General features: G+C 34.9%; 1 protein-coding gene and 2 non-coding genes across 4 annotated transcripts; all 3 read right to left on the reverse strand.

The window, feature by feature from the left end:
* Positions 1 to 258: 258 nt before the first annotated feature.
* Positions 259 to 13,346, reverse strand: LOC140171172 (uncharacterized). 2 transcript variants are annotated; one of them, XM_072194364.1, is made up of 8 exons: positions 12,983 to 13,345; positions 12,516 to 12,611; positions 7,592 to 7,717; positions 6,235 to 6,360; positions 4,914 to 5,039; positions 3,493 to 3,618; positions 2,088 to 2,189; positions 259 to 1,781 (listed from the first exon to the last, which is right to left on the reverse strand). In XM_072194364.1, the coding sequence occupies exons 1-8, from the start codon at positions 13,069 to 13,071 to the stop codon at positions 1,760 to 1,762; spliced, it is 813 nt and encodes a 270-aa protein (XP_072050465.1). In that variant the 5' UTR covers positions 13,072 to 13,345; the 3' UTR covers positions 259 to 1,759. The 2 variants fall into 2 exon arrangements, with proteins under 2 accessions (XP_072050465.1, XP_072050466.1); XM_072194365.1 differs by lacking the exon at positions 2,088 to 2,189 and having other exon boundaries at positions 12,983 to 13,346.
* A 10,846-nt stretch (positions 13,347 to 24,192) lies between these two features.
* On the reverse strand, positions 24,193 to 24,266 carry Trnaa-ggc (transfer RNA alanine (anticodon GGC)). The gene has a single exon. It is a non-coding gene; the product is annotated as a tRNA-Ala (tRNA).
* Positions 24,267 to 24,500: 234 nt separating this feature from the next.
* Positions 24,501 to 24,574, reverse strand: Trnaa-ggc (transfer RNA alanine (anticodon GGC)). The gene has a single exon. It is a non-coding gene; the product is annotated as a tRNA-Ala (tRNA).
* Between the last annotated feature and the right edge of the window lie 181 nt (positions 24,575 to 24,755).

Here is a 24,755-nt window from a genome sequence, read left to right on the forward strand (position 1 = left end):
CATTGGGTGAGAGGCTGAGAGCACATGGGTGACAGATCAAATGGAAAAATAAGGGGTCATTAGGTGACAGAGCATGTGTTCGTAAACATGTATGTGGTCTATATGTGATGTGGCCCTATACTTTGATCAGCTCGTAATAGGCGGGAAATGTTAGGTTTTTACCACCACGCAGAAATGTAGACCTACTTTAAGAGTGTTATTAGTTGGCCTGTCCTGTCTTTATTTTGCGTGTTAAAGAAAGTAGACAAAATATAGGACTTGCAAAATTGTTTACAACTTTATTACTGTTTCTTGTCTTATTCATTTAAACACTTTATGTACACCATAGCATTAATGCTCGTTTACATTAGGTAGGACACAACTCCAATCACAATATAATTATTTGATCGGCGTCAAGTACAAGACATTTCTAATAAAATAAAATAAAATTATCAAAATAATTTTAACCAATACCACATTACAAATCATATTTTGAAAACAAGAGATAAAACAAAACAGCTCCATTATAATTAATGGTGGGGCATACATGTACAATGTATCATATTTGGAACAATTTTAGTGCATTTCAGATTCCTTATTCGAAAGAAAAAACATACAGGAATAAATGCTTCGATTTGACCTTAAATATTTATAGATATGTTAAACATGTGATTTTAGGCATTTTAGTTCTTAAAATTGAAAACATTGGAAATACAATACATTGCAACATCTATGGGAGGAGAAACAAACATTTTATAAATCAATTTATGAACGTATTATACGTTTAACACCCTTGGCTAAAAAAATCAAGTTTAAACACATTTAATACAAAATAATATAAAATAACTATTTTTGTATCAGATTGATTACAGAAATATATATACTGCTCCAAGAAAGTATCCTTACACTTGGAAAAATAATCACAACTGAACCATATTGGGGTAAATGTGGTTTTTTTTATTAGATGCACTATCTAATCCGGCACTTTTGACACCCCATTGAATCCAATGTGACTTCAAGAAGCAAAGTTACAAGCATTTGATTAGAAGAAGGTCCAGTTTTAAAAGTGACACACTGGCCTATTCAAAACTCCACGGACTAGACATTTGGTTTGAGAGTGATAAATGGCTAATTTGTGTGTGTCTTTAATTTAAAACAAAAGGAACAAAAGAAAACTGAAACAAAAGAGCTGACAAATAACATGCAAGTTATGAAAAGTTCAGAGAAGTAAAAAACTGAAATAAATACTGCTTTAAATAAAGTTTCTTTGAAGAAACTGTGTAGTCTCTTTATTGCGCTTGTTGGAATCTTTTTGCGCCTTGTATAGGCCAATTTGTCACTTTTAAAACTGGACCTTCGTCTATTCAATTGCTTGTAACTTTACTTCTGGAGGTCACATTGGATTCAATGTGGTGTCATAATGTGCAGGATTAGTTAGTGCATCTTTTACAAAAACAAATTTATTCCAATATGGTTCAAGTTTAAAATTGTGATTATTTTTCCAAGCGTAAGGATACTCTCTTGGCGCAGTATACTATAAGCTAAAATTATAAAGAATACGAGACGATCAGCGTATTATTTTTACAATGTTAATCCACGTGTCATAACGCTTGTTTAGATCAGGGGATTTAATAGTATAATCTGCACGTTTTCAAATATTATTCAAGTACGTTCATTAATATTTTATGCGTATGATTAATATCATTTTTGTCTGCTTGGCTGTCATTGTTGATTCCTTTCACTATTCTGATTTAGTAACTTCCACCAGCTATCGACGCTTTCACTGATGAACAAATCGCCGTCTGTTTTTGGAAACAAAACATGCATGACATTTTAGCTGAGGGAGTTTGGAATATAACGGGAAAAAAGCAACAAAAACAAAAAAGCAAAAAACCAAGATCGAACAAGATATGTTGCTTATACCGTATTGTACTTAAAAATTAAAGTTACTTTTACCAACTAATATTTCCACTTCATAAGAAAACACTTTGACTATTTACCACCTTCGTGTAAATTAAATATTCAAAACATGCTCTATCTCGCATCTTTATTATTACCGCAAGAGGGTAAAACTTAGTAAATCATGTACAAAGTATTGAATAATTTACCTTCTTGAAGTAGTAGCGTCATCGTTTTCATCAGAATAGTCATTGGACTGGTGTTCATTTTCAGCTTCATCCAAATCACTGTCTTCGCCTACATCGCGACGCCTGTAAAAGTACAAACATTGTGTTGTTTGAATTACACTGTGCTTAAAGACTTAAGCTAGTTTTACCACAAACTATTCTCATATATTAGATAAGAAGACAGATCGATTGCATCAATGAATATGTTTACTAAAAAGAAGCTCAATTTGAGTTGCTTTAAGATATCTGCTACAAGATTTATCTTTCACCATCCATCTGGTTCCGAATTGAATGACTATATTTACCAAAACAAGTTTATTTTATTATCATCCCATAGAAAGAAGGTGAATGGTCGTTCCTTTAAATTAGCGTTCTTGACTAAGGGGTTGTCATTTTCTTCGGTTTGGGGGTCATGAATATGTTGGTGACTGGAGTAAATGTTTTTAAGATCCTCCCCCTATCGCGAGCAAAACATTTTACGACCACCCCTATCTTGGGTAGAAAAATTTTATGACCCCCCCCTTCACAGACTCAAGACAAATTATTCATTACCGGAACAAAGGCGAAGAGCGCACCAAAACTTAAGAGCGACGAAAGTGTGCGGAGTGCATTAAAATTTTGATCGTGTGTGTAAAGAAGGCGTGCAAAGAGTGCAAAAATTTTGCATTAAATAACGAAAGATTGTGCACATATTTTGATTGTTAAATTAAAAGAATGAATGACTATATTTACCAAAACAAGTTTAATCTAGCTTTTTTATTATCATCATATAGAAAGAAGGTGAATGGTCGTTCCTTTAAATAAGCGTTCTTGACTAAGGGGGTGTCATTTTCTTCGGTAGGGGGGGTCTTAAATATGTTGGTGAGCGGAGTCAATTTTTAGGACCCTTCCCCCCTATTGCGAGCAAAAAGCAAAACAATTTTACGACCCCCCCCCCCTATCTTGGGTAGATATTTTTATGATCCCCCCCTTAACAGACTCAAGACAAATTACTCATTGCCAGAACATAGGCGAATAGCGCACCAAAACTTAACAGCGAAGAAAGTGTGCGGAGTGCATTAACATTTTGATCGTGTGTGTAAAGAAGACGTGCAAAGCGCTCAAAAATTTTGCATTATATAACGAAAGATTGTGCACATATTTTGATTGTTAAATTAAAAGAATGCTCGCGCAGCGCGCGAGAATTTTGAGTCACCAGCCATTAATAATTCTATAACCCCCCTATTTTGGGTGTTACAAAATTATAACCCCCTATATTTGGTATAAAACTTCTATGACCCCACAGTATATTCATGACCCCCTTCGGAAAAAAAAAAAAAATGACAGCCCCTAATCTTAACAAGAGTATGCAAAAGTTAACTCTTGTACAAAGTATTGAATAATTTACCTTCTTGAAGTAGTAGCGTCATCGTTTTCATCAGAATCGTCATTGGACTGGTCTTCATTTTCAGCTTCATCCGAATCACTGTCTTCATCCGAATCACTGTCTTCGCTTTCGCTTACTGCGCGACGCCTGTAAAAGTACAAACATTGTGTTCTTTGAATTACACTGTGCTTAAAGACTTAAGCTAGTTTTACCACAAACTATTCTCATATATTAGATAAGAAGACAGATCGATTGCATCAATGAATATGTTTACTCAAAGGAAGCTCAATTTGAGTTGCTTTAATATCTGCTACAAGATTTATCTTTCACCATCCATCTGGTTCCGAATTGAATGACTATATTTACCAAAACAAGTTTATTTTATTATCATCCCATAGAAAGAAGGTGAATGGTCGTTCCTTTAAATTAGCGTTCTTGACTAAGGGGTTGTCATTTTCTTCGGTTTGGGGGTCATGAATATGTTGGTGACTGGAGTAAATGTTTTTAAGATCCTCCCCCTATCGCGAGCAAAACATTTTACGACCACCCCTAACTTGGGTAGAAAAATTTTATGACCCCCCCTTCACAGACTCAAGACAAATTATTCATTACCGGAACAAAGGCGAGTAGCGCACCAAAACTTAAGAGCGACGAAAGTGTGCGGAGTGCATTAAAATTTTGCTCGTGTGTGTAAAGAAGGCGTGCAAAAAGTGCAAAAATTTTGCATTATATAACGAAAGATTGTGCACATATTTTGATTGTTAAATTAAAAGAATGAATGACTATATTTACCAAAACAAGTTTAATCTAGCTTTTTTATTATCATCCTATAGAAAGAACGTGAATGGTCGTTCCTTTAAATAAGCGTTCTTGACTAAGGGGGTGTCATTTTCTTCGGCAGGGGGGTCTTAAATATGTTGGTGAGCGGAGTCAATTTTTAGGACCCTTCCCCCCTATTGCGAGCAAAAAGCAAAACAATTTTACGACCCCCCCCCCTATCTTGGGTAGATATTTTTATGATCCCCCCCCCCCCTTAACAGACTCAAGACAAATTACTCATTGCCGGAACATAGGCGAATAGCGCACCAAAACTTAACAGCGAAGAAAGTGTGCGGAGTGCATTAACATTTTGATCGTGTGTGTAAAGAAGGCGTGCAAAGCGCGCAAAAAGTTTGCATTATATAACGAAAGATTGTGCACATATTTTGATTGTTAAATTAAGAATGCTCGCGCAGCGCGCGAAAATTTTGAGTCACCAGCCATTAATAGTTCTATAACCCCCCTATTTTGGGTGTTACAAAATTATAACCCCCTATATTTGGTCTAAAACTTCTATGACCCCACAGTATATTCATGACCCCCCTTCCGAAAAAAATGACAGCCCCTAATCTTAACAAGAGTATGCAAAAGTTAAATCTTGTACAAAGTATTGAATAATTTACCTTCTTGAAGTAGTAGCGTCATCGTTTTCATCAGAATCGTCATTGGACTGGTCTTCATTTTCAGCTTCATCCGAATCACTGTCTTCATCCGAATCACTGTCTTCGCTTTCGCTTACTGCGCGACGCCTGTAAAAGTACAAACATTGTGTTGTTTGAATTACACTGTGCTTAAAGACTTAAGCTAGTTTTACCACAAACTATTCTCATATATTAGATAAGAAGACAGATCGATTGCATCAATGAATATGTTTACTAAAATGAAGCTCAATTTGAGTTGCCTTAAGATATCTGCTACAAGATTTATCTTTCACCATCCATCTGGTTCCGAATTGAATGACTATATTTACCAAAACAAGTTTATTTTATTATCATCCCATAGAAAGAAGGTGAATGGTCGTTCCTTTAAATTAACGTTCTTGACTAAGGGGTTGTCATTTTCTTCGGCAGGGGGTCATGAATATGTTGGTGACCGGAGTCAATTTTTTTAAGATCCTCCCCCTATCGCGAGCAAAACATTTTACGACCACCCCTTACGACCGCACCAAAACTTAAGAGCGACGAAAGTGTGCGGAGTGCATTAATATTTTGATCGTGTGTGTAAAGAAGGCGTGCAAAGAGTGCAAAAATTTTGCATTATATAACGAAAGATTGTGCACATATTTTGATTGTTAAATTAAAAGAATGAATGACTATATTTACCAAAACAAGTTTAATCTAGCTTTTGTATTATCATCCCATAGAAAGAAGGTGAATGGTCGTTCCTTTAAATAAGCGTTCTTGACTAAGGGGTGTCATTTTTTTCTTCGGCAGGGGGTCTTAAATATGTTGGTGAGCGGAGTCAATTTTTAGGACCCTTCCCCCCTATTGCGAGCAAAAAGCAAAAAAATTTACGACCCCCTATCTTGGGTAGATATTTTTATGATCCCCCCCCCCCCTTAGACTCCAGACAAATTACTCATTGCCGGAACATAGGCGAGTAGCGCACCAAAACTTAACAGCGAAGAAAGTGTGCGGAGTGCATTAACATTTTGATCGTGTGTGTAAAGAAGACGTGCAAAGCGTGCAAAAATTTTGCATTATATAACGAAAGATTGTGCACATATTTTGATTGTTAAATTAAAAGAATACTCACCACCAGCCATTAATAATTCTATAACCCCCCTATTTTGGGTGTTACTAAATTATAACCCCCTATATTTGGTCTAAAACTTCTATGACCGCACAGTATATTCATGACCCCCCTTCCGAAAAAAATGACAGCCCTTAATCTTAACAAGAGTATGCAAAAGTTAAATCTTGTACAAAGTATTGAATAATTTACCTTCTTGAAGTAGTAGCGTCATCGTTTTCATCAGAATCGTCATTGGACTGGTCTTCATTTTCAGCTTCATCCGAATCACTGTCTTCATCCGAATCACTGTCTTCGCTTTCGCTTACTGCGCGACGCCTGTAAAAGTACAAACATTGTGTTGTTTGAATTACACTGTGCTTAAAGACTAAAGCTAGTTTTACCACAAAGAAAGAAGGTGAATGGTCGTTCCTTTAAATTAACGTTCTTGACTAAGGGGCAGAGTTGTAACGAGTCACGTCATTTCATGGTCGAGTCGAGTCATTTCTTGCAATATCTCGAGTCGAGTCGAGTCAAATGACTCGAGTCACTGTACAATCTCTATGGGGAAAATTTGAACATCCGAGTCGAGTCATTTCATTTTTGAAAAGTCGAGTCTCGAGTCATGACTCGTTACAAGTCTGCTAAGGGGTTGTCATTTTCTTCGGCAGGGGGGTCATGAATATGTTGGTGACCGGAGTCAATTTTTTAAAGATCCTCCCCCTATCGCGAGCAAAACATTTTACGACCACCCCTTACGACCGCACCAAAACTTAAGAGCGACGAAAGTGTGCGGAGTGCATTAATATTTTGATCGTGTGTGTAAAGAAGGCGTGCAAAGAGTGCAAACATTTTGCATTATATAACGAAAGATTGTGCACATATTTTGATTGTTAAATTAAAAGAATGAATGACTATATTTACCAAAACAAGTTTAATCTAGCTTTTTTATTATCATCCCATAGAAAGAAGGTGAATGGTCGTTCCTTTAAATAAGCGTTCTTGACTAAGGGGGTGTCATTTTCTTCGGCAGGGGGGGTCTTAAATATGTTGGTGAGCGGAGTCAATTTTTAGGACCCTTCCCCCCTATTGCGAGCAAAAAGCAAAACAAATTTTACGACCCCCCCTATCTTGGGTAGAAAATTTTATGACCCCCCCCTTCACAAACTCAAGACAAATTATTCATTACCGGAACAAAGGCGAGTAGCGCACCAAAACTTAAGAGCGACGAAAGTGTGCGGAGTGCATTAAAATTTTGATCGTGTGTGTAAAGAATGCGTGCAAAGAGTGCAAAAATTTTGCATTATATAACGAAAGATTGTGCACATATTTTGATTGTTAAATTAAAAGAATACCCTCGCAGCGCGCGAAAATTTGGAGTCACCAGCCATTAATAGTTCTATAACCCCCCTATTTTGGGTGTTACAAAATTATAACCCCCTATATTTGGTCTAAAACTTCTATGACCCCACAGTATATTCATGACCCCCTTCCGAAAAAAAAATGACAGCCCTAATCTTAACAAGAGTATGCAAAAGTTAAATCTTGTACAAAGTATTGAATAATTTACCTTCTTGAAGTAGTAGCGTCATCGTTTTCATCAGAATCGTCATTGGACTGGTCTTCATTTTCAGCTTCATCCGAATCACTGTCTTCATCCGAATCACTGTCTTCGCTTTCGCTTACTGCGCGACGCCTGTAAAAGTACAAACATTGTGTTGTTTGAATTACACTGTGCTTAAAGACTTAAGCTAGTTTTACCACAAACTATTCTCATATAGTTTAGTTTAGTTTAGTTTAGTTTAAATCTTTATTAACGTCACACTCTCACATAGAGACCAGCCAATTCTGGCTTATGAGTGACAAAACAATAATATACAATATAAAAATATAGCACATAAATAATACATATAAATAGCACATAATAATACATGTAAATATAGTCAAGGTTTTTTAAAACAATAACATGCATATACATTTAAAAAAAATAAACACAAGGCAATGTTAGCTGAAACCTCATCAAACGCCCATCATGCTTTTAGGCCTAGATCAAAAGAACAAAATAAATGCTAGAAGCCGCAAATGCGCAACATGGCAGAAGCAAGCATGATGTTGACGTGTACATGAGGAGACAGCTAAATAATAATTACAATTTATTTATCCCTTAGTGTACACAATAGATTGACGAAGTGTGAGAATTTCATTTGCAAATTTTGCTACCCTGCAACAATGGTTGCCATCTGACATTACAAAAATGAATTTATTGTAATCTGAAAGATTTGAGAAACTTGGGTTAAATTTAACCATGTCATTAAAGAAATTGGATCTGATATCATTATACGTTGAACAAATTATAAAACAGTGGAACTCATCTTCAATACAATTCATATTACAAATATTACAAATTCGGTTCTGTACCTGAGTGTTATTATAACGACCCGTTTCAATGGCAATTGGAGCGCATCCACACCTGAAGAGGGCTAAAGCCCGTCTATTACACTTCTTCATAACGGTGTTTACATAATCAGCAGTCCCATAAATGGCTTTAAAGGTGCGATACGTACCCCGGATACGTACGAAGTTTATTGCGAGCATTTGGGTTCTTTCTTCGGTCATTAAAGATTGCCTCTTTCCAACGATTTTCTACAAACAATTTAGCAGCATCGGATATATGATTAACTAAGTTTCGAGTACCGATCTGTTCAGAAATACTCAGAATTAGATCACAATTCAACTTAGAACATAACGATCTTACTTTGTAACACCAGTTCTTAATACCTTTACCTGCTAAATGTTGGGACCATTGAAAAACTTTACTTGGGTAACGATTGCTGTCTAGTTTTGAAAGACGACTCCACAATCTAGCCACTGACTGCATTTGACGCTCAAAGGGAAACCCATCCCAAGTCACCAAGCATGGCGTCATTTGGAACATATTTCCCAACACCAAGGAAAAATCGGCAAGCGCGGTAGAACACAGAATTAATCGAGGAAAACTCATCGATACCCCAGACCCCACTGCCGTAGTCTAAAATTGGACCAACGAAAGAGGCAAAGAGCTTGGTGAAAGAATTGAAATTGATACCACCCAGGGCTTTGACTTTACTGATGACCATTCCCAGAGCTCTGGATGCAGAAGCAGCTAGATTTCGGGTAGACACATGAAAATCAAGATATTCGTCAAACCAAATGCCTAAATATTTATAACCATTTACTGTAGAGATGTTAGTATCACAGCATGTAAATTGTACATTTGATTTATCACGGCTTTTAGTGCGAAAATGAACTACCTGAGTCTTTGTGTCATTTAAACTTATACGCCACCTTTTAGTCCAGTTTGATACACAGTCTGACATTCTTTGAAGTGAACTTTCACTTTCAGCAACAAGTACAATATCATCTGCAAACATTAGCAGATCAATTTTTGTGTCAAGCACAGGAACACCACATTTTAATTCTTTTATTTCATTCACAATACTATTCAAATAAATGTTAAAGAGCACGGGAGAAAGTAAACAACCTTTTTGATTGCATCAATGAATATGTTTACTATAAAGAAGCTCAATTTGAGTTGCCTTAAGATATCTGCTACAAGATTTATCTTTCACCATCCATCTGGTTCCGAATTGAATGACTATATTTACCAAAACAAGTTTATTTTATTATCATCCCATAGAAAGAAGGTGAATGGTCGTTCCTTTAAATTAGCGTTCTTGACTAAGGGGTTGTCATTTTCTTCGGCAGGGGGGTCATGAATATGTTGGTGACCGGAGTCAATTTTTTTAAGATCCTCCCCCTATCGCGAGCAAAACATTTTACGACCACCCCTATCTTGGGCCCCCCCTTCACAGACTCAAGACAAAGTATTCATTACCGGAACAAAGGCGAGTAGCGCACCAAAACTTAAGAGCGACGAAAGTGTGCGGAGTGCATTAAAATTTTGATCGTGTGTGTAAAGAAGGCGTGCAAAGGGTGCAAAAATTTTACATTATATAACGAAAGATTGTGCACATATTTTGATTGTTAAATTAAAAGAATGAATGACTATATTTACCAAAACAAGTTTAATCTAGCTTTTTTATTATCATCATATAGAAAGAAGGTGAATGGTCGTTCCTTTAAATAAGCGTTCTTGACTAAGGGGGTGTCATTTTCTTCGGCAGGGGGTCTTAAATATGTTGGTGAGCGGAGTCAATTTTAGGACCCTTCCCCCTATTGCGAGCAAAAGCAAAAAAAAAATACGACCCCCCTATCTTGGGTAGATATTTTTATGACTTTTAAAACTAAGCTAGTTTTACCACAAACTATTCTCATATATTAGATAAGAAGACAGATCGATTGCATCAATGAATATGTTTACTAAAAAGAAGTTCAATTTGAGTTGCCTTAAGATATCTGCTACAAGATTTATCTTTCACCATCCATCTGGTTCCGAATTGAATGACTATATTTACCAAAACAAGTTTATTTTATTATCATCCCATAGAGTCTCCGGTAGGCACAGGTTCGTCACTTTTATATTCAAGTACCCTCGGTAGAAGATTCGATTACGTCAATAAATATGTTTACCAGCAGAAGCTCAATTTCAGTTGCCTTAAGGGGTGGGGTATGAACCTTTGGACAGTATTTATTGTGGGACATTAGAGCACATTAGACATATCGAATTGCATTCTGAATACGAAGAATGTCATTCTGATATCAAATAATTTTGATTTTTGAAATTCGCAATTTAATACACATTTTATGGCAAATGATTAAAAATTGATATGTTTGATATTTAACAGTACTCTTTATAAAGTAAACTTTATAAATCTGATAATATCGTTATGAAGTTATATAAGTTATAAAATAGTCATCACTGTAATATTTAGCAAAACCCGAGGATTTTAAAACAAAAATAACAATATTGGCCTATATTTTGCATGCAATTTTTGGGATTTTACGAGGGTGCACTCACATTATTAAGCCATAGCGATATCATGTGGGGAATGTTTGTACTTATATTGGTATTACTGATAGATAACACCTATAGCTATCCGTTGGTATCAAATATAATAGTATAGGACATTTAATATAGAAAATTCGGGGTTTCCAGCTATACAATACTACAGATCAACCTGATTTGTACAGCAAAGTATACGATTCGTCTTTTGGTCGAATTCATTAATAAACAAATAACAAAATTTCGATATCTAGGGAGTAACATTTACCATTAATTTTTGGTGGAAATAAAAGATCACCTGAAACATAATCATAAGCACACAATAACTCAATTTACTCAAAATTCTCGATTCGTCACTCTGCCGAATTCATAACGATATATACTTAAAGTGTATGTAGGTGGGATGAAAATCTGACGATCAATTGAAAATTTTGACCTTTCGTTTTGAAGATATGGATTTTTTTCCCAAAACACCCAAAAACATTGGGTCTTTTGGGAGGTAAAAAATCCATATCTTTAATATGAAAGGTCAAAATTTTCAATTGATCGTCGGCTTTTCCTCCCAGCTACATACACTTTAAGAATATACCATTAGATTTATAAAATTTACTTCGAGGACTGTTATATATCAAAAATGTGAAAAATATCAAATTTTAATAATTTCTCATAAAATTTGTATTATATCGTGAATTTCAAAAAATGAAAATTATTTGATATCAGAAAGACATTCTTCGTACATTCAGAATGCAATTCGATATGTCTGATGTGCTCGAATGTCCCACAAAAATACTGTCGAAATGCTCAAAATGCTCATTCCAGATCCCTTAAGATATTTGATACAACATTTATCTTTCTCCACCCTGATTTACACATTTGCCGAACCTTTCAGGTATATATATGTCTTAGTTCCAGTAATACTTAAAGCCATATTATAACATTTCTGTAAAAATAGATTAGCATTTATTTTCCATAAAATATTAGCTTTTACTGTCAGATATGTCGCCTTTTAATTTTGAGCTGAACAAGTGAGGTAAAGCATAGAAAATTGGAATTTACTACTACTAGCGCCCATGCATGTTACTCCCGCGGTTGTAATACGGTACGATCCTCGGGATGTGTGTGTATGTGTATCCCGCACGCCGTGTACGTACTGTGCATACGTGTTCGACATATTTCCATCGTAATAATAAAACACCGGTTTCATCGTTTTATTCAAAATCTCGGATTTTGACAAAACTACAGCACCTAAAGTCTTGATTTTTGCAGAGTATCTTTAGTGACTAAAGTACATTACAATCGTGTAAAAACCAGAATTTAAAAAATTTTTGAGGGCGTTCTCCTCAGCAAATGTTATAATATGGCTTTAACAGTGCATACATTCTGAATACTTTGTTTACTAAGCTTTAGATACACATGTGGCCGTCATCAGATACTTGGTCGAAATTCGGGGTAGAAATTGATTAGGTCAAGAGATATGATAAACCCTCCATAAACCATATAGGGTCTAAAAATCTGAAGAATTGGTTTAGCTGAAAGTTGTTTATCACCTTACCTTTTTATAGCATCCGCGTCTTCACTTTTAGATGATTCATTGGAATCACTTTCTCCACTGACACTGTTGCTTCCGGAACGAATATCGCGTCTTAATCTACAGGAAGAAAATTTCAAAAATGATGTTCACTTTTATAGAGCCGCGATAGGACGCCAGGACCAAATGTGAATGCAGCGGAATAGCAATGAAACTTAAAGAACCCGCTCATAAGAAACCATTCTTTGAAAACGGTGGTTACAGCGAATCGATGACACCAGATTCCTATGCTGTCGCTCAGATCTACACTGCTGCCCAGCTACTTTGTGGCTACTCTTTTAAGGGCCAATGTAGCACCAGTACCAGTCAAGTATCGCTTGTGTACTCCCCCCCCCACGCATTTGACATTCGCGATATAATACCAATTTTATGGCAAATTATTAAAAATTGGTGTTTCTTATATTTTTGATATAATAATAATAATAACTTACTGTAATTCAACAGGTGCAGAAGATGTTACATCAGTTAAGAAAACGACGGCCAGAGTAGTGAGAAGGCAAAGTAGAATGAACTTCGACATGATGATGAATCGATAAACGAGTAGTTATCCAAAAATATTTGAACAAATTGAAAACTTGCAAAGTTATCTGAAGACTTATTGCACAAATATAATTTTATTGTACAATTAAATTTGGTCACGATAACTCTGATGATTAGAATAGTTAAGTCAAAATGAAGTTATATTTTAAAGTAGATTTCTAGTATTTGCACTCACTGGTACAGAACACTCTGGAATCATCTACGATACTGAATTCATTTCACTTTTCGCTCTCCTTTTATCTTATTTTTGGCATTATGTCATGAGGCGCGGCACGTCCTAATTTGTACTCGTAAGGTGAAGTCACATGACAGAAGTGTTCCTTATTTATTTGAGGGTCAATGTCATCATAACATAAACATAAATAGACGTAGGTAACAAATTACTTTTTGCATGCATGGCTTAACAAACATGTATTGTGAAGCATTGGTGTGCAAACATGCATTACATTGTGAAGCATTGGTGTGCGCGAGCTAATATTGTGTTTAAACTTCTTATTTTTTTGGATTCTTTCAACTGTGCGACTTATCAGACTGAAACATGGCACGCATGAGACCAACGCGGCATGAATTTGCAGTTTTATTTGTCGTTAAAAGTTCCGAATTTAAATAAACTTTTGTCACGCGATCAAAACTCAACGAAGTCACTATCATCCAAACTATGAAAAGTCAGGAGATTAAAAACTGTGATTAGCATGCTTTTCAAGAAGTTAAGGGTAACTATTGCGAATGTTACGACGGACTAAAATGCCTACAATATTTTGTAAAAAGGTTGCCTCTAACTAAAATTCAATTAATCGGAAAAACTTGCATACGATAACAACTACAGCAACAGCAGCAGGATCAAGCAAATGACAAAAAATATTTTTAAAAAAACCCGTCTACATTTTTTTCTGTGTACGTATTATGATTTCTAAATAAGACGCTATGGAATCGTCTTTTCTTTCATTTTATGTTGCAAAATGTATATACCGACGTGCGCGATATACAAACGGATCGATGATGACAGGGACAATTTGTTATTTTTATAGTAATACCTAATAATCATGCGGTAATCATGGATATGGATTCATAGACTATATTATTCGTTGCTTTTGGCATTATTTTATGTCATGAAGCAGTTGCTATCAATGGTAAAGAGTAAAACAAATATAACTACCCATGGAAGAAGGTCAATTTTCGCAAAACTCTCTATTCACTGTTTGCAACTTTTGAATTAGTGAATTCTTCCATTTAAGGTTAGCAACTATTTTAAACTGTTGCGATTTGATAGTTCACAGCATCTTGCGAATGGTAGTGAGCTTTGGCAAAATTTGCATTGATCATTTCATAGCGAGTGTGTAGAAGAATTCAAATATCACAGATATACTTTTGTAGGTCCTGTGGTTCTTGAGTTATGTTGTAAAGAGGGTTGAAATACCAATACTTCCGCTCTGCATTAAACAATTTCTTGAACTTCCGTCATTTTAAGCTCTCGTAAGTATTTTACCACCAAATTGAATAACACTTCGCCCTGCGTGATTTGGCTAGTATTAACTGTTTCGTGGGAAGAATCGTGATATATATTACGTAATGTAGAACTGATAGAAGCCATTTGAGTGTTTACTCATTTTTAACTGAAAACCTCTATTTTAGAGATGTTGCAATACTTATGTTTAGTGTGTGTAGTATTTTGAAATAATTTAATGCAATCAGCATTAGATATTGAAATAATCTGTTACTATCAGATCAGTAGTAGATAGCATTTGAACTAATTCATTGTTACCAGCAGTATATAGCATTTGAATTAATCATTTGCTATTAGCAGTAGATAGCATTTGAAATATAACGCATTGTTATCACAGTCGTAAACAGTATTTTAAAGAATTCAATGATATCAGTAGTATAGCATTTAAATTGATTATTTGCTATCAGCAGTAGATAGCATTTGAAATATAATGCATTGCTATCACAGTATTAAACAGTATTTTAAAGAATTTAATGATATCAGTAGTCATGGTAGTTATAGCATTTGAATTGATTATTTGCTATCAGCAGTAGATAACATTTGAAATATAAGGCATTATTAATACAGTAGTAAACAGTATTTCAAAGAATTGAATGATATCAGTACTCAGTAGTATAGAGCATTTGAAATATGTTATTGGTATCAGAAGTAGTTATCATTTGAATTAACATTTAAAATAATCCATTGCTATCAACAGTAGATAGCAGTTTATATCATTCATTGTTATCAGCGGTAGATAGCATTTAAAATATAAAGTCATTGCTACCAGCAATAGATAGCATTTGAAATAATCCATTGATATCAGCAGCATAGCATTTGAAATAAACCATTTGCTTACTACGCAACATAATTCGTCCCTTCCTGGATCCTGTACTATGAATGAACCAAGGTCTACAGTGTCACAGATACTGGCCTTGAGAGGAATTATTGAAGAGATAAACAACAACAATCCGCAAGCAGCACTGGTCTTCATCGATTTTAAAAAGGCATTTGACACCATCCATCGAAGGAAAATGCTAGACATTCTAAGAGCTTATGGAGTACCAGAGAAACTCGTGGCGGCTATTGGAAACACCTATGAGAACACTGTTGCCTATGTTACCACACCAGATGGAATCACCGACGACTTCATAATTCAGGCTGATTCAGCAGTGAAAAGGATTTCAACATCAGGAAAGCCCAGGCATGGAGGGCCTGCAACAGCATGAACAAGATATAGAAGAGCAGCCTGTCTAGAAATCTTAAAACCGAGCTTTTCACCACCTCAGTCGAATCAGTTCTGATGTATGGTGCAGAAACCTGGACAATTACATCAAAGGTTAGGAAGGCGCTTCATGGTTGTTACACAGGACTACTGAGAAAGGCACTTAATGTTACCTGGCAGTCGCACACCACCAATAAGAAGCTGCACGGCAATCTCTCCCCAATTTCCGAAAGGCTGAAAACTAAAAGGCTGAGATTTGCTGGGCACTGTGCCAGAAGTGAAACAGAGGCAGCTTCCAGAGCTTTGCTGTGGCAGCCTACGCATGGTAAAAGATCAAGAGGATAACCACGGAAAGATTACATTAAGCAACTAATCGAGGACACTGGGATAGAAAGACAAGACATTAAGCACTGCATGCAGAACAGAGTCGTGTGGAGAGCCATCAGCGGAGTCCGACTAGACAAGTCGACATAAGCAAGTAAGCAAGGTAAAGTCCGGGTTGCTATAACAAGGTGAATATTGCAGCATGGAATAATTAAGTGGAGGAATTTCCAATTTTACCTTTTAGACATGACCAAGTTCTTTCTCTTAGCAGAACTGAGTTAGAAAGTGAATGTATGCTTTCTGAGAGATATGTGTAAAAGGTCCAAAGACATTTGGCTTTCCTCAAACATCCCACATATTGGAAGTCTGGCGCCCCTGTCAAATAAATCCTGGCTATAGACAGTGGAAGTACAAGGGGGCATTGGGGCATTTCTCCTAATCTTGGGATTTTTCCCCAGTCAAAATAAAAGAAATCTAAAAAAACCACTGGCTACAGGGTGCATATAGTGAACCTTTTCATAATTTTTTTAGAAGTGTATTACTGAGGGAGGGCTTTTGAAGTGATGCGTATATTTATTTTAAAGTCCTACCCAATGATCCCCTTCATTTAGGTTTGGATACCCAATGATCCCCTTTTTATAGACTTTTATCATCATATAATTTGTATTGTAAATTTGGCAGCATTGGAAAGAAATAAATATTTAAAATATTCTATCCGATGAACCACTTTTTCACCTTGTCCAAGGAAATTTAAACTAATGGCGCCAAAAGTAGATATGCTTTTAACTTCAACATGTTCAACGTTTATAGTAAACAAGGTTTTGTGCTGTACAGCATTTCATAATAACACTATCAGATTCTTATTGGTGCCACCTAGAGGTACACTACTGCGCAGCTACTTCATTGGTACTCTAGAGAGTACCCGTGTGGGAACTCTAGAGAGTACCCGTGTGGGTACTCTAGAGAGTACCCGTGTGGGTACTCTAGTACCCACATCAGAATCACATACAGTACACACGGTTACTGGACTGGTGCTGTTCTGGTACAATGTTTTGTTCCATAATACATGTAGTCATGTTAGTGAGAGAATAAAGACAGTGAAAAAATAATAATAATAACTTAGCGCCGTTATGTTTTTATTTTATGATTTTAGATTTTCTTACACAACGCACGCAAAGAGAATTTTCATTTACGATAATAATAATAATAATAATAATAATAATAATAATAATAATAATAATAATAATAATAATAATAATAATAATAATAATAATAACTTACTAGTAATTCAACAGGTGCAGAAGATGTTACATCAGTAAATAACACGACGGCCAGAGTAGTGAGAAGGCAAACTAGAATGAGTTTCGACATGATGAAGAATCGATGAACGGATGGTTATCAAAAAAAATTGCGCAAATATAATTTTGATATTGCACGATTTAATTTGGTCACGATAATTCTGATGATTAAAATAATTAAGTCAAAATGAAATAAGATTCTAAAGTAGACCTCTGGTATTTGCCCTCACTGGTATACACAACACAGAGGAACCATCGACGATACTGAACTCACTTCACTTTTCGCTGTCCTTATATCTTGTTTTATGTCATGAGGTGCCGCACGGATTTTGTACTCGTAAGCATATTTTATATGGTAAGACCCAAAAAAATTGTTTGATTGGCGTAACATAAAAAAGAATTAGGGTAGGTCGGTCGGCAATTTAAAAAATTTTTACACATTTTAAGCTGTAAATCGCGTTTGATAAAGGCTTTGGAACTTTTTTTTTCTTTTTTTTTTTTTTATGTGCAAAAAAATAAGAAAAAAAATTCTTGGGTCGGGCCTATTTTTAGGGTCGGTCAGGTTACGCCAATCAAGCAATTTTTTTTCAGGCCTAAGGTGAAGGTGAATTTTCGGCAGTAGCAAGTCGCGTGTTTATTCGAAGGTTAATGTCATCATATGAACCCAAATAGATGTCCGACAGCTTGACTTTTTGCATGCATGGATAAAAAAACATTGTTGCGCGCTAGTAATGTTTTTTGACTTTTTTTGTCTTCGATTTTTTTCAGCCGTGTGAATGATCAGACAGACGCATTATTAAGCATGACATGGGACCACCGCGCCATGAATGGGCGATTTTATTTGTCGCCTCTTTTTCTCCTATTTCCGAAAAGTTGATCAAATATATTTTGGTATGTAAAGAAACCTTTAATCGTTAGCTTTAATAAACTGAAAAAAAAATTCAATCGGCTTACAACTTTTAAAGATATGCTCTTTTTAAGAAATGTACCCGTTTTGTACCACGGAGGAGGTTTGGCTACTTCAAAGATTGAAAACCCAGCAAACATACGTTTTACGGGAAAGTTTAAATGTCGGGATATATAACGAGTATTAAAAACGTTTTAATAACATTCATAAAATATTCTTCTTTAAACAGAATGTTATTTAACTGTTGACCAAATATTTTGCAAAAAATTGAAATTCACCTGGACAAGGAACTTACTGCTAATTCTTTCTCTTGGCAGAACTGAGTTAGAAAGTGAATGTATGCTGGAATGTCTAGGGTGTGCGCTCTTGAAGCAACAAAGTCCCTGATTTGTTGTTAAATGGTTTATGGAATGATGTCGGGCCGTAATGGTCAGCGACAACCTGTGCTGAGGCTTGCGAATCAACGCCTAGGTGTTGTGCCTGTGCGTAGCGCACTATAAATCGCTGCGCTTTTTTAAAGATATTTTTTGATATCAAAAAACAGTGACAAAAATACCCGGCACTCATCTGTTGTTATAATATAAAAAAATTGCATCATCATTATAATATAATGTATTTATTATTGAAAAGTTGTGGAAACTATGTTAAAACACAAATACCCCACCCACCCCACACCCCATACACACGCGCGCGCCCGCACAAATGATTTTTCTTTTTATATGCATCAAAAAGTTTACCATTTATATAATAAGTTTTAGTCATTTTTAGTTGGACTTAAAACTATGTTACTGTTTCTTGTCTTATGAAAAGTTAGTCTTTAGAGCATCTGGTACATAATGGAGACTTACTTTTTGTACATCATAGCATTAATACTCGTATAGATTGAGTAGGACACAACAAATTCAATCTCAATACGATTATTTCATCGGCGACAAGTACAAGACATTTCTAATTAAATAAAATGAAATTATCAAAATAATTTTAACCAATACCGGCACCACATTACAAATCATATTTTGAAAACGAGAGCTAAACACAAAACAGCTCCATTATAATTGATAGTGATGCATATTCGTCGATACATATAGGCTATACGTATTTTTGTCCTTTACGCCCTTGTCTGAAAAAAACCAAGTTTAAACGTAATATTAATTAATACAAAATAATATAAAATACCTTTTTTTATATAACACAGATTGATATATAAAAATATACTGTAGGATACAATTATGAAGAATACGTGAAGACCAGCTTCAATATTAATTTTACAATGTTATCGCATTAATCGAGTGTCAAAACCCTATTTTACAGGGATTTAGATATCATCTTTTTGTTTTCAAATTGTTCATGTTCATTAACCATTTATCATGTTTATGATAAATATCGATATTGCCTATTTGGTTGTCATTGTTGGTTCCTTTTACTATTCTGAATTAGCAGCTTCCACCAGCTATCGATGTTTTCACTGATGAGCAAATCGCCGTCTGTTTTTGAGAAAAAAACATCACGACATTTTAGCTTAGTGAGTTTGGAATATAAACGAAAAAAGATCGAACAAAACATTGTGTTGTTTACTTATATCTAAGATGCTTTTACCACCAACTGATATATTTCCACCATATAAAAAAGCACATTGAATATTGCTTATATCCGTGCCAATTAAATATATTTAACAAAACAAGTGCAATCTAGCCTCTTTATTATTACCCAATAGAAAGAAGGTAAACGATCATGCCTTTACATAACTGCTCTTGAATAAACTTATCAAATTTATGCAGAACTTAGTAATATGTATTAAATTATTTACCTTCTTGCAGCAACATCGTCATCAGCGCCATCATCTTCATCTTCTTCACTGTCTTCATTGGATTCTTCTACTGAGCGACGTCTGTAAAAGTATAAACATTATGTTGCTTCAATTACGCCGTGCTTAAAGTTAAATATATTTAACAAAACAAGTGCAATCTAGCCTCTTTATTATTACCCAATAGAAAGAAGGTAAACGATCATGCCTTTACATAGCTGCTCTTGAATAAACTTATCAAATTTATGCAGAACTTAGTACTATGTATTAAATTATTTACCTTCTTGCACCAGCATCGTCATCAGCGCCATCGTCTTCATCCGAATCACTGTCTTCATTGGATTCTTCTACTGAGCGACGTCTGTAAAAGTATAAACATTGTGTTGCTTCAATTACGCTGTGCTTAAAGTTAAATATATTTAACAAAACAAGTGCAATCTAGTCTCTTTATTATTACCCAATAGAAAGAAGGTAAACGATCATGCCTTTACATAACTGCTCTTGAATAAACTTATCAAATTTATGCAGAACTTAGTAATATGTATTAAATTATTTACCTTCTTGCAGCAACATCGTCATCAGCCCTATCATCTTCATCTTCTTCACTGTCTTCATTGGATTCTTCTACTGAGCGACGTCTGTAAAAGTATAAACATTATGTTGCTTCAATTACGCTGTGCTTAAAGTTAAATATATTTAACAAAACAAGTGCAATCTAGCCTCTTTATTATTACCCAATAGAAAGAAGGTAAACGATCATGCCTTTACATAACTGCTCTTGAATAAACTTATCAAATTTATGCAGAACTTAGTAATATGTATTAAATTATTTACCTTCTTGCAGCAACATCGTCATCAGCGCCATCATCTTCATCTTCTTCACTGTCTTCATTGGATTCTTCTACTGAGCGACGTCTGTAAAAGTATAAACATTATGTTGCTTCAATTACGCCGTGCTTAAAGTTAAATATATTTAACAAAACAAGTGCAATCTAGCCTCTTTATTATTACCCAATAGAAAGAAGGTAAACGATCATGCCTTTACATAGCTGCTCTTGAATAAACTTATCAAATTTATGCAGAACTTAGTACTATGTATTAAATTATTTACCTTTTGCACCAGCATCGTCATCAGCGCCATCGTCTTCATCCGAATCACTGTCTTCATTGGATTCTTCTACTGAGCGACGTCTGTAAAAGTATAAACATTGTGTTGCTTCAATTACGCTGTGCTTAAAGTTAAATATATTTAACAAAACAAGTGCAATCTAGCCTCTTTATTATTACCCAATAGAAAGAAGGTAAACGATCATGCCTTTACATAACTGCTCTTGAATAAACTTATCAAATTTATGCAGAACTTAGTAATATGTATTAAATTATTTACCTTCTTGCAGCAACATCGTCATCAGCCCTATCATCTTCATCTTCTTCACTGTCTTCATTGGATTCTTCTACTGAGCGACGTCTGTAAAAGTATAAACATTATGTTGCTTCAATTACGCTGTGCTTAAAGTTAAATATATTTAACAAAACAAGTGCAATCTAGCCTCTTTATTATTACCCAATAGAAAGAAGGTAAACGATCATGCCTTTACATAACTGTTCTTGAATAAACTTATCAAATTTATGCAGAACTTAGTAATATTTATTAAATTATTTACCTTCTTGCAGCAACATCGTCATCAGCGCCATCATCTTCATCTTCTTCACTGTCTTCATTGGATTCTTCTACTGAGCGACGTCTGTAAAAGTATAAACATTATGTTGCTTCAATTACGCTGTGCTTAAGGTGGTACGAAAGGCAAAATCAAGTTGCTCTGATTGAGATTAAAATAGACTTGTTGCAGAGAGATATGCAAAATATTCTTAATTCTAAAATTTGAGCCAAATCGGACAAACGGTTTTTGAGATATTGCTGTTGAAAGATTCTTTGTATTCTATTGTTTTTGCCAATATATTGATGAAGTTAATGAAGAAAATTGGCAAAATGTGCTCATTAATATTAATTTTTGCCAATATTTTCCCAATATTTTATGAATAAACCTTCATACTACTTTTACCTTTAAAATTTTGACCTGAAACTTTGCCAATGTGTCTCTATGACCTAAACCTTTAACATGTGATTTTCCCGCAAATCTAATTTGCATATTTGCATAATTAATTAGCCTTACGTATAATGCTAATTAATTATGCAAATATGCAAATTAGATGGGCGGGAAAATCACATGGTAATGTTTTAGGCCATAGAAACACATTGGCAAAGTTTCATGTCAAAATCATATAAAATAAAAGTAGTATGAAGGTTTATTCATAAGATATTGGTATAATATTGGCAAACATGAATATTCATGAGCACATTTTGCCAATTTTCCTCATTAACTTCATCAATATATTGGCAAAAACAATAGAATACAAAGAAACTAAAAACATGCATATCTTGACAACCGTATGTCCGATTTCCTTCAAACAAAAACTATTTTGCTCAGTGTATTTAGCTTAACTTATTCAATCTATTCAAATGGTTCTAAATTCAGTTTCTGGTTTCCAGAAACATCGTTTCGAACCAAATTAAAGTTAAATATATTTAACAAAACAAGTGCAATCTAGCCTCTTTATTATTATCCAATAGAAAGAAGGTAAACGATCATGCCTTTACATAACTGCTCTTGAATAAACTTATCAAATTTATGCAGAACTTAGTACTATGTATTAAATTATTTACCTTCTTGCAGCAACATCGTCATCAGCGCCATCATCTTCATCTTCTTCACTGTCTTCATTGGATTCTTCTACTGAGCGACGTCTGTAAAAGTATAAACATTATGTTGCTTCAATTACGCTGTGCTTAAAGTTAAATATATTTAACAAAACAAGTGCAATCTAGCCTCTTTATTATTACCCAATAGAAAGAAGGTAAACGATCATGCCTTTACATAACTGCTCTTCAATAAACTTATCAAATTTATGCAGAACTTAGTAATATGTATTAAATTATTTACCGTCTTGCAGCAACATCGTCATCAGCGCCATCATCTTCATCTTCTTCACTGTCTTCATTGGATTCTTCTACTGAGCGACGTCTGTAAAAGTATAAACATTATGTTGCTTCAATTACGCTGTGCTTAAAGTTAAATATATTTAACAAAACAAGTGCAATCTAGCCTCTTTATTATTACCCAATAGAAAGAAGGTAAATGGTCATGCCTTTACATAACTGCTCTTGAATAAACTTATCAAATTTATGCAGAACTTAGTAATATGTATTAAATTATTTACCTTCTTGCAGCAACATCGTCATCAGCGCCATCATCTTCATCTTCTTCACTGCCTTCATTGGATTCTTCTACTGAGCGACGTCTGTAAAGGTATAAACATTATGTTGCTTCAATTACGCTGTGCTTAAAGTTAAATATATTTAACAAAACAAGTGCAATCTAGCCTCTTTATTATTACCCAATAGAAAGAAGGTAAACGATCATGCCTTTACATAACTGCTCTTGAATAAACTTATCAAATTTATGCAGAACTTAGTAATATGTATTAAATTATTTACCGTCTTGCAGCAACATCGTCATCAGCGCCATCATCTTCATCTTCTTCACTGTCTTCATTGGATTCTTCTACTGAGCGACGTCTGTAAAAGTATAAACATTATGTTGCTTCAATTACGCTGTGCTTAAAGTTAAATATATTTAACAAAACAAGTGCAATCTAGCCTCTTTATTATTACCCAATAGAAAGAAGGTAAACGATCATGCCTTTACATAACTGCTCTTGAATAAACTTATCAAATTTATGCAGAACTTAGTAATATGTATTAAATTATTTACCTTCTTGCAGCAACATCGTCATCAGCGCCATCATCTTCATCTTCTTCACTGCCTTCATTGGAATCTTCTACTGAGCGACGTCTGTAAAAGTATAAACATTATGTTGCTTCAATTACGCTGTGCTTAAAGTTAAATATATTTAACAAAACAAGTGCAATCTATTCTGAGAAAGGTTTTTTTTAACACAAGTCTCCACATACATAAATGACAGCCAGTGAAAAATTTCACTGACCATCCAGGATTTGAACCTGGGACCTTCGGATCGCCTGACCGATGCTCTGCCAACTGAGCTAATGAGTCAGATGGAGAAGAGCAGTGATGTTATTTTCTATAGGCCTTCAGTTCAATACCCGCCCTCTATCATCTTCTCATCCAAGAAGCTTTAAGAAAGAGGTTTGGAAATCATTCCGAAATTATAGTCGAGACGGAGAAATAAAGTTTAACCATGTGGGAATTAATTCTGAGAAAGGTTTTTTTTTTTTTTTTTTAACACAAGTCTCCACATACATAAATGACAGCCAGTGAAAAAATTTCACTGACCATCCAGGATTTGAACCTGGGACCTTCGGATCGCCGGACCGATGCTCTGCCAACTGAGCTAATGAGTCAGATGGAGAAGTGCAATCTAGCCTCTTTATTATTACCCAATAGAAAGAAGGTAAACGATCATGCCTTTACATAACCTGCTCTTGAATAAACTTATCAAATTTATGCAGAACTTAGTAATATGTATTAAATTATTTACCGTCTTGCAGCAACATCGTCATCAGCGCCATCATCTTCATCTTCT

The sequence above is a fragment of the Amphiura filiformis genome, chromosome 15 (assembly GCF_039555335.1).
Source record: "Amphiura filiformis chromosome 15, Afil_fr2py, whole genome shotgun sequence".
NCBI classification, from domain to species: domain Eukaryota; kingdom Metazoa; phylum Echinodermata; class Ophiuroidea; order Amphilepidida; family Amphiuridae; genus Amphiura; species Amphiura filiformis.

Excerpts from the sequence above, each read along its gene's own strand:
- LOC140171172 (XM_072194364.1), bottom strand. The coding sequence starts at position 13,071 with ATGTCGAAGTTCATTCTACTTTGCCTTCTCACTACTCTGGCCGTCGTT. Across the intron at positions 12,612-12,982 it reads TCTGCACCTGTTGAATTACA|ATTAAGACGCGATATTCGTT; the intron begins GTAAGTTATTAT and ends TTCTTCCTGTAG. Across the intron at positions 5,040-6,234 it reads GACGCTACTACTTCAAGAAG|GCGTCGCGCAGTAAGCGAAA; the intron begins GTAAATTATTCA and ends GTACTTTTACAG.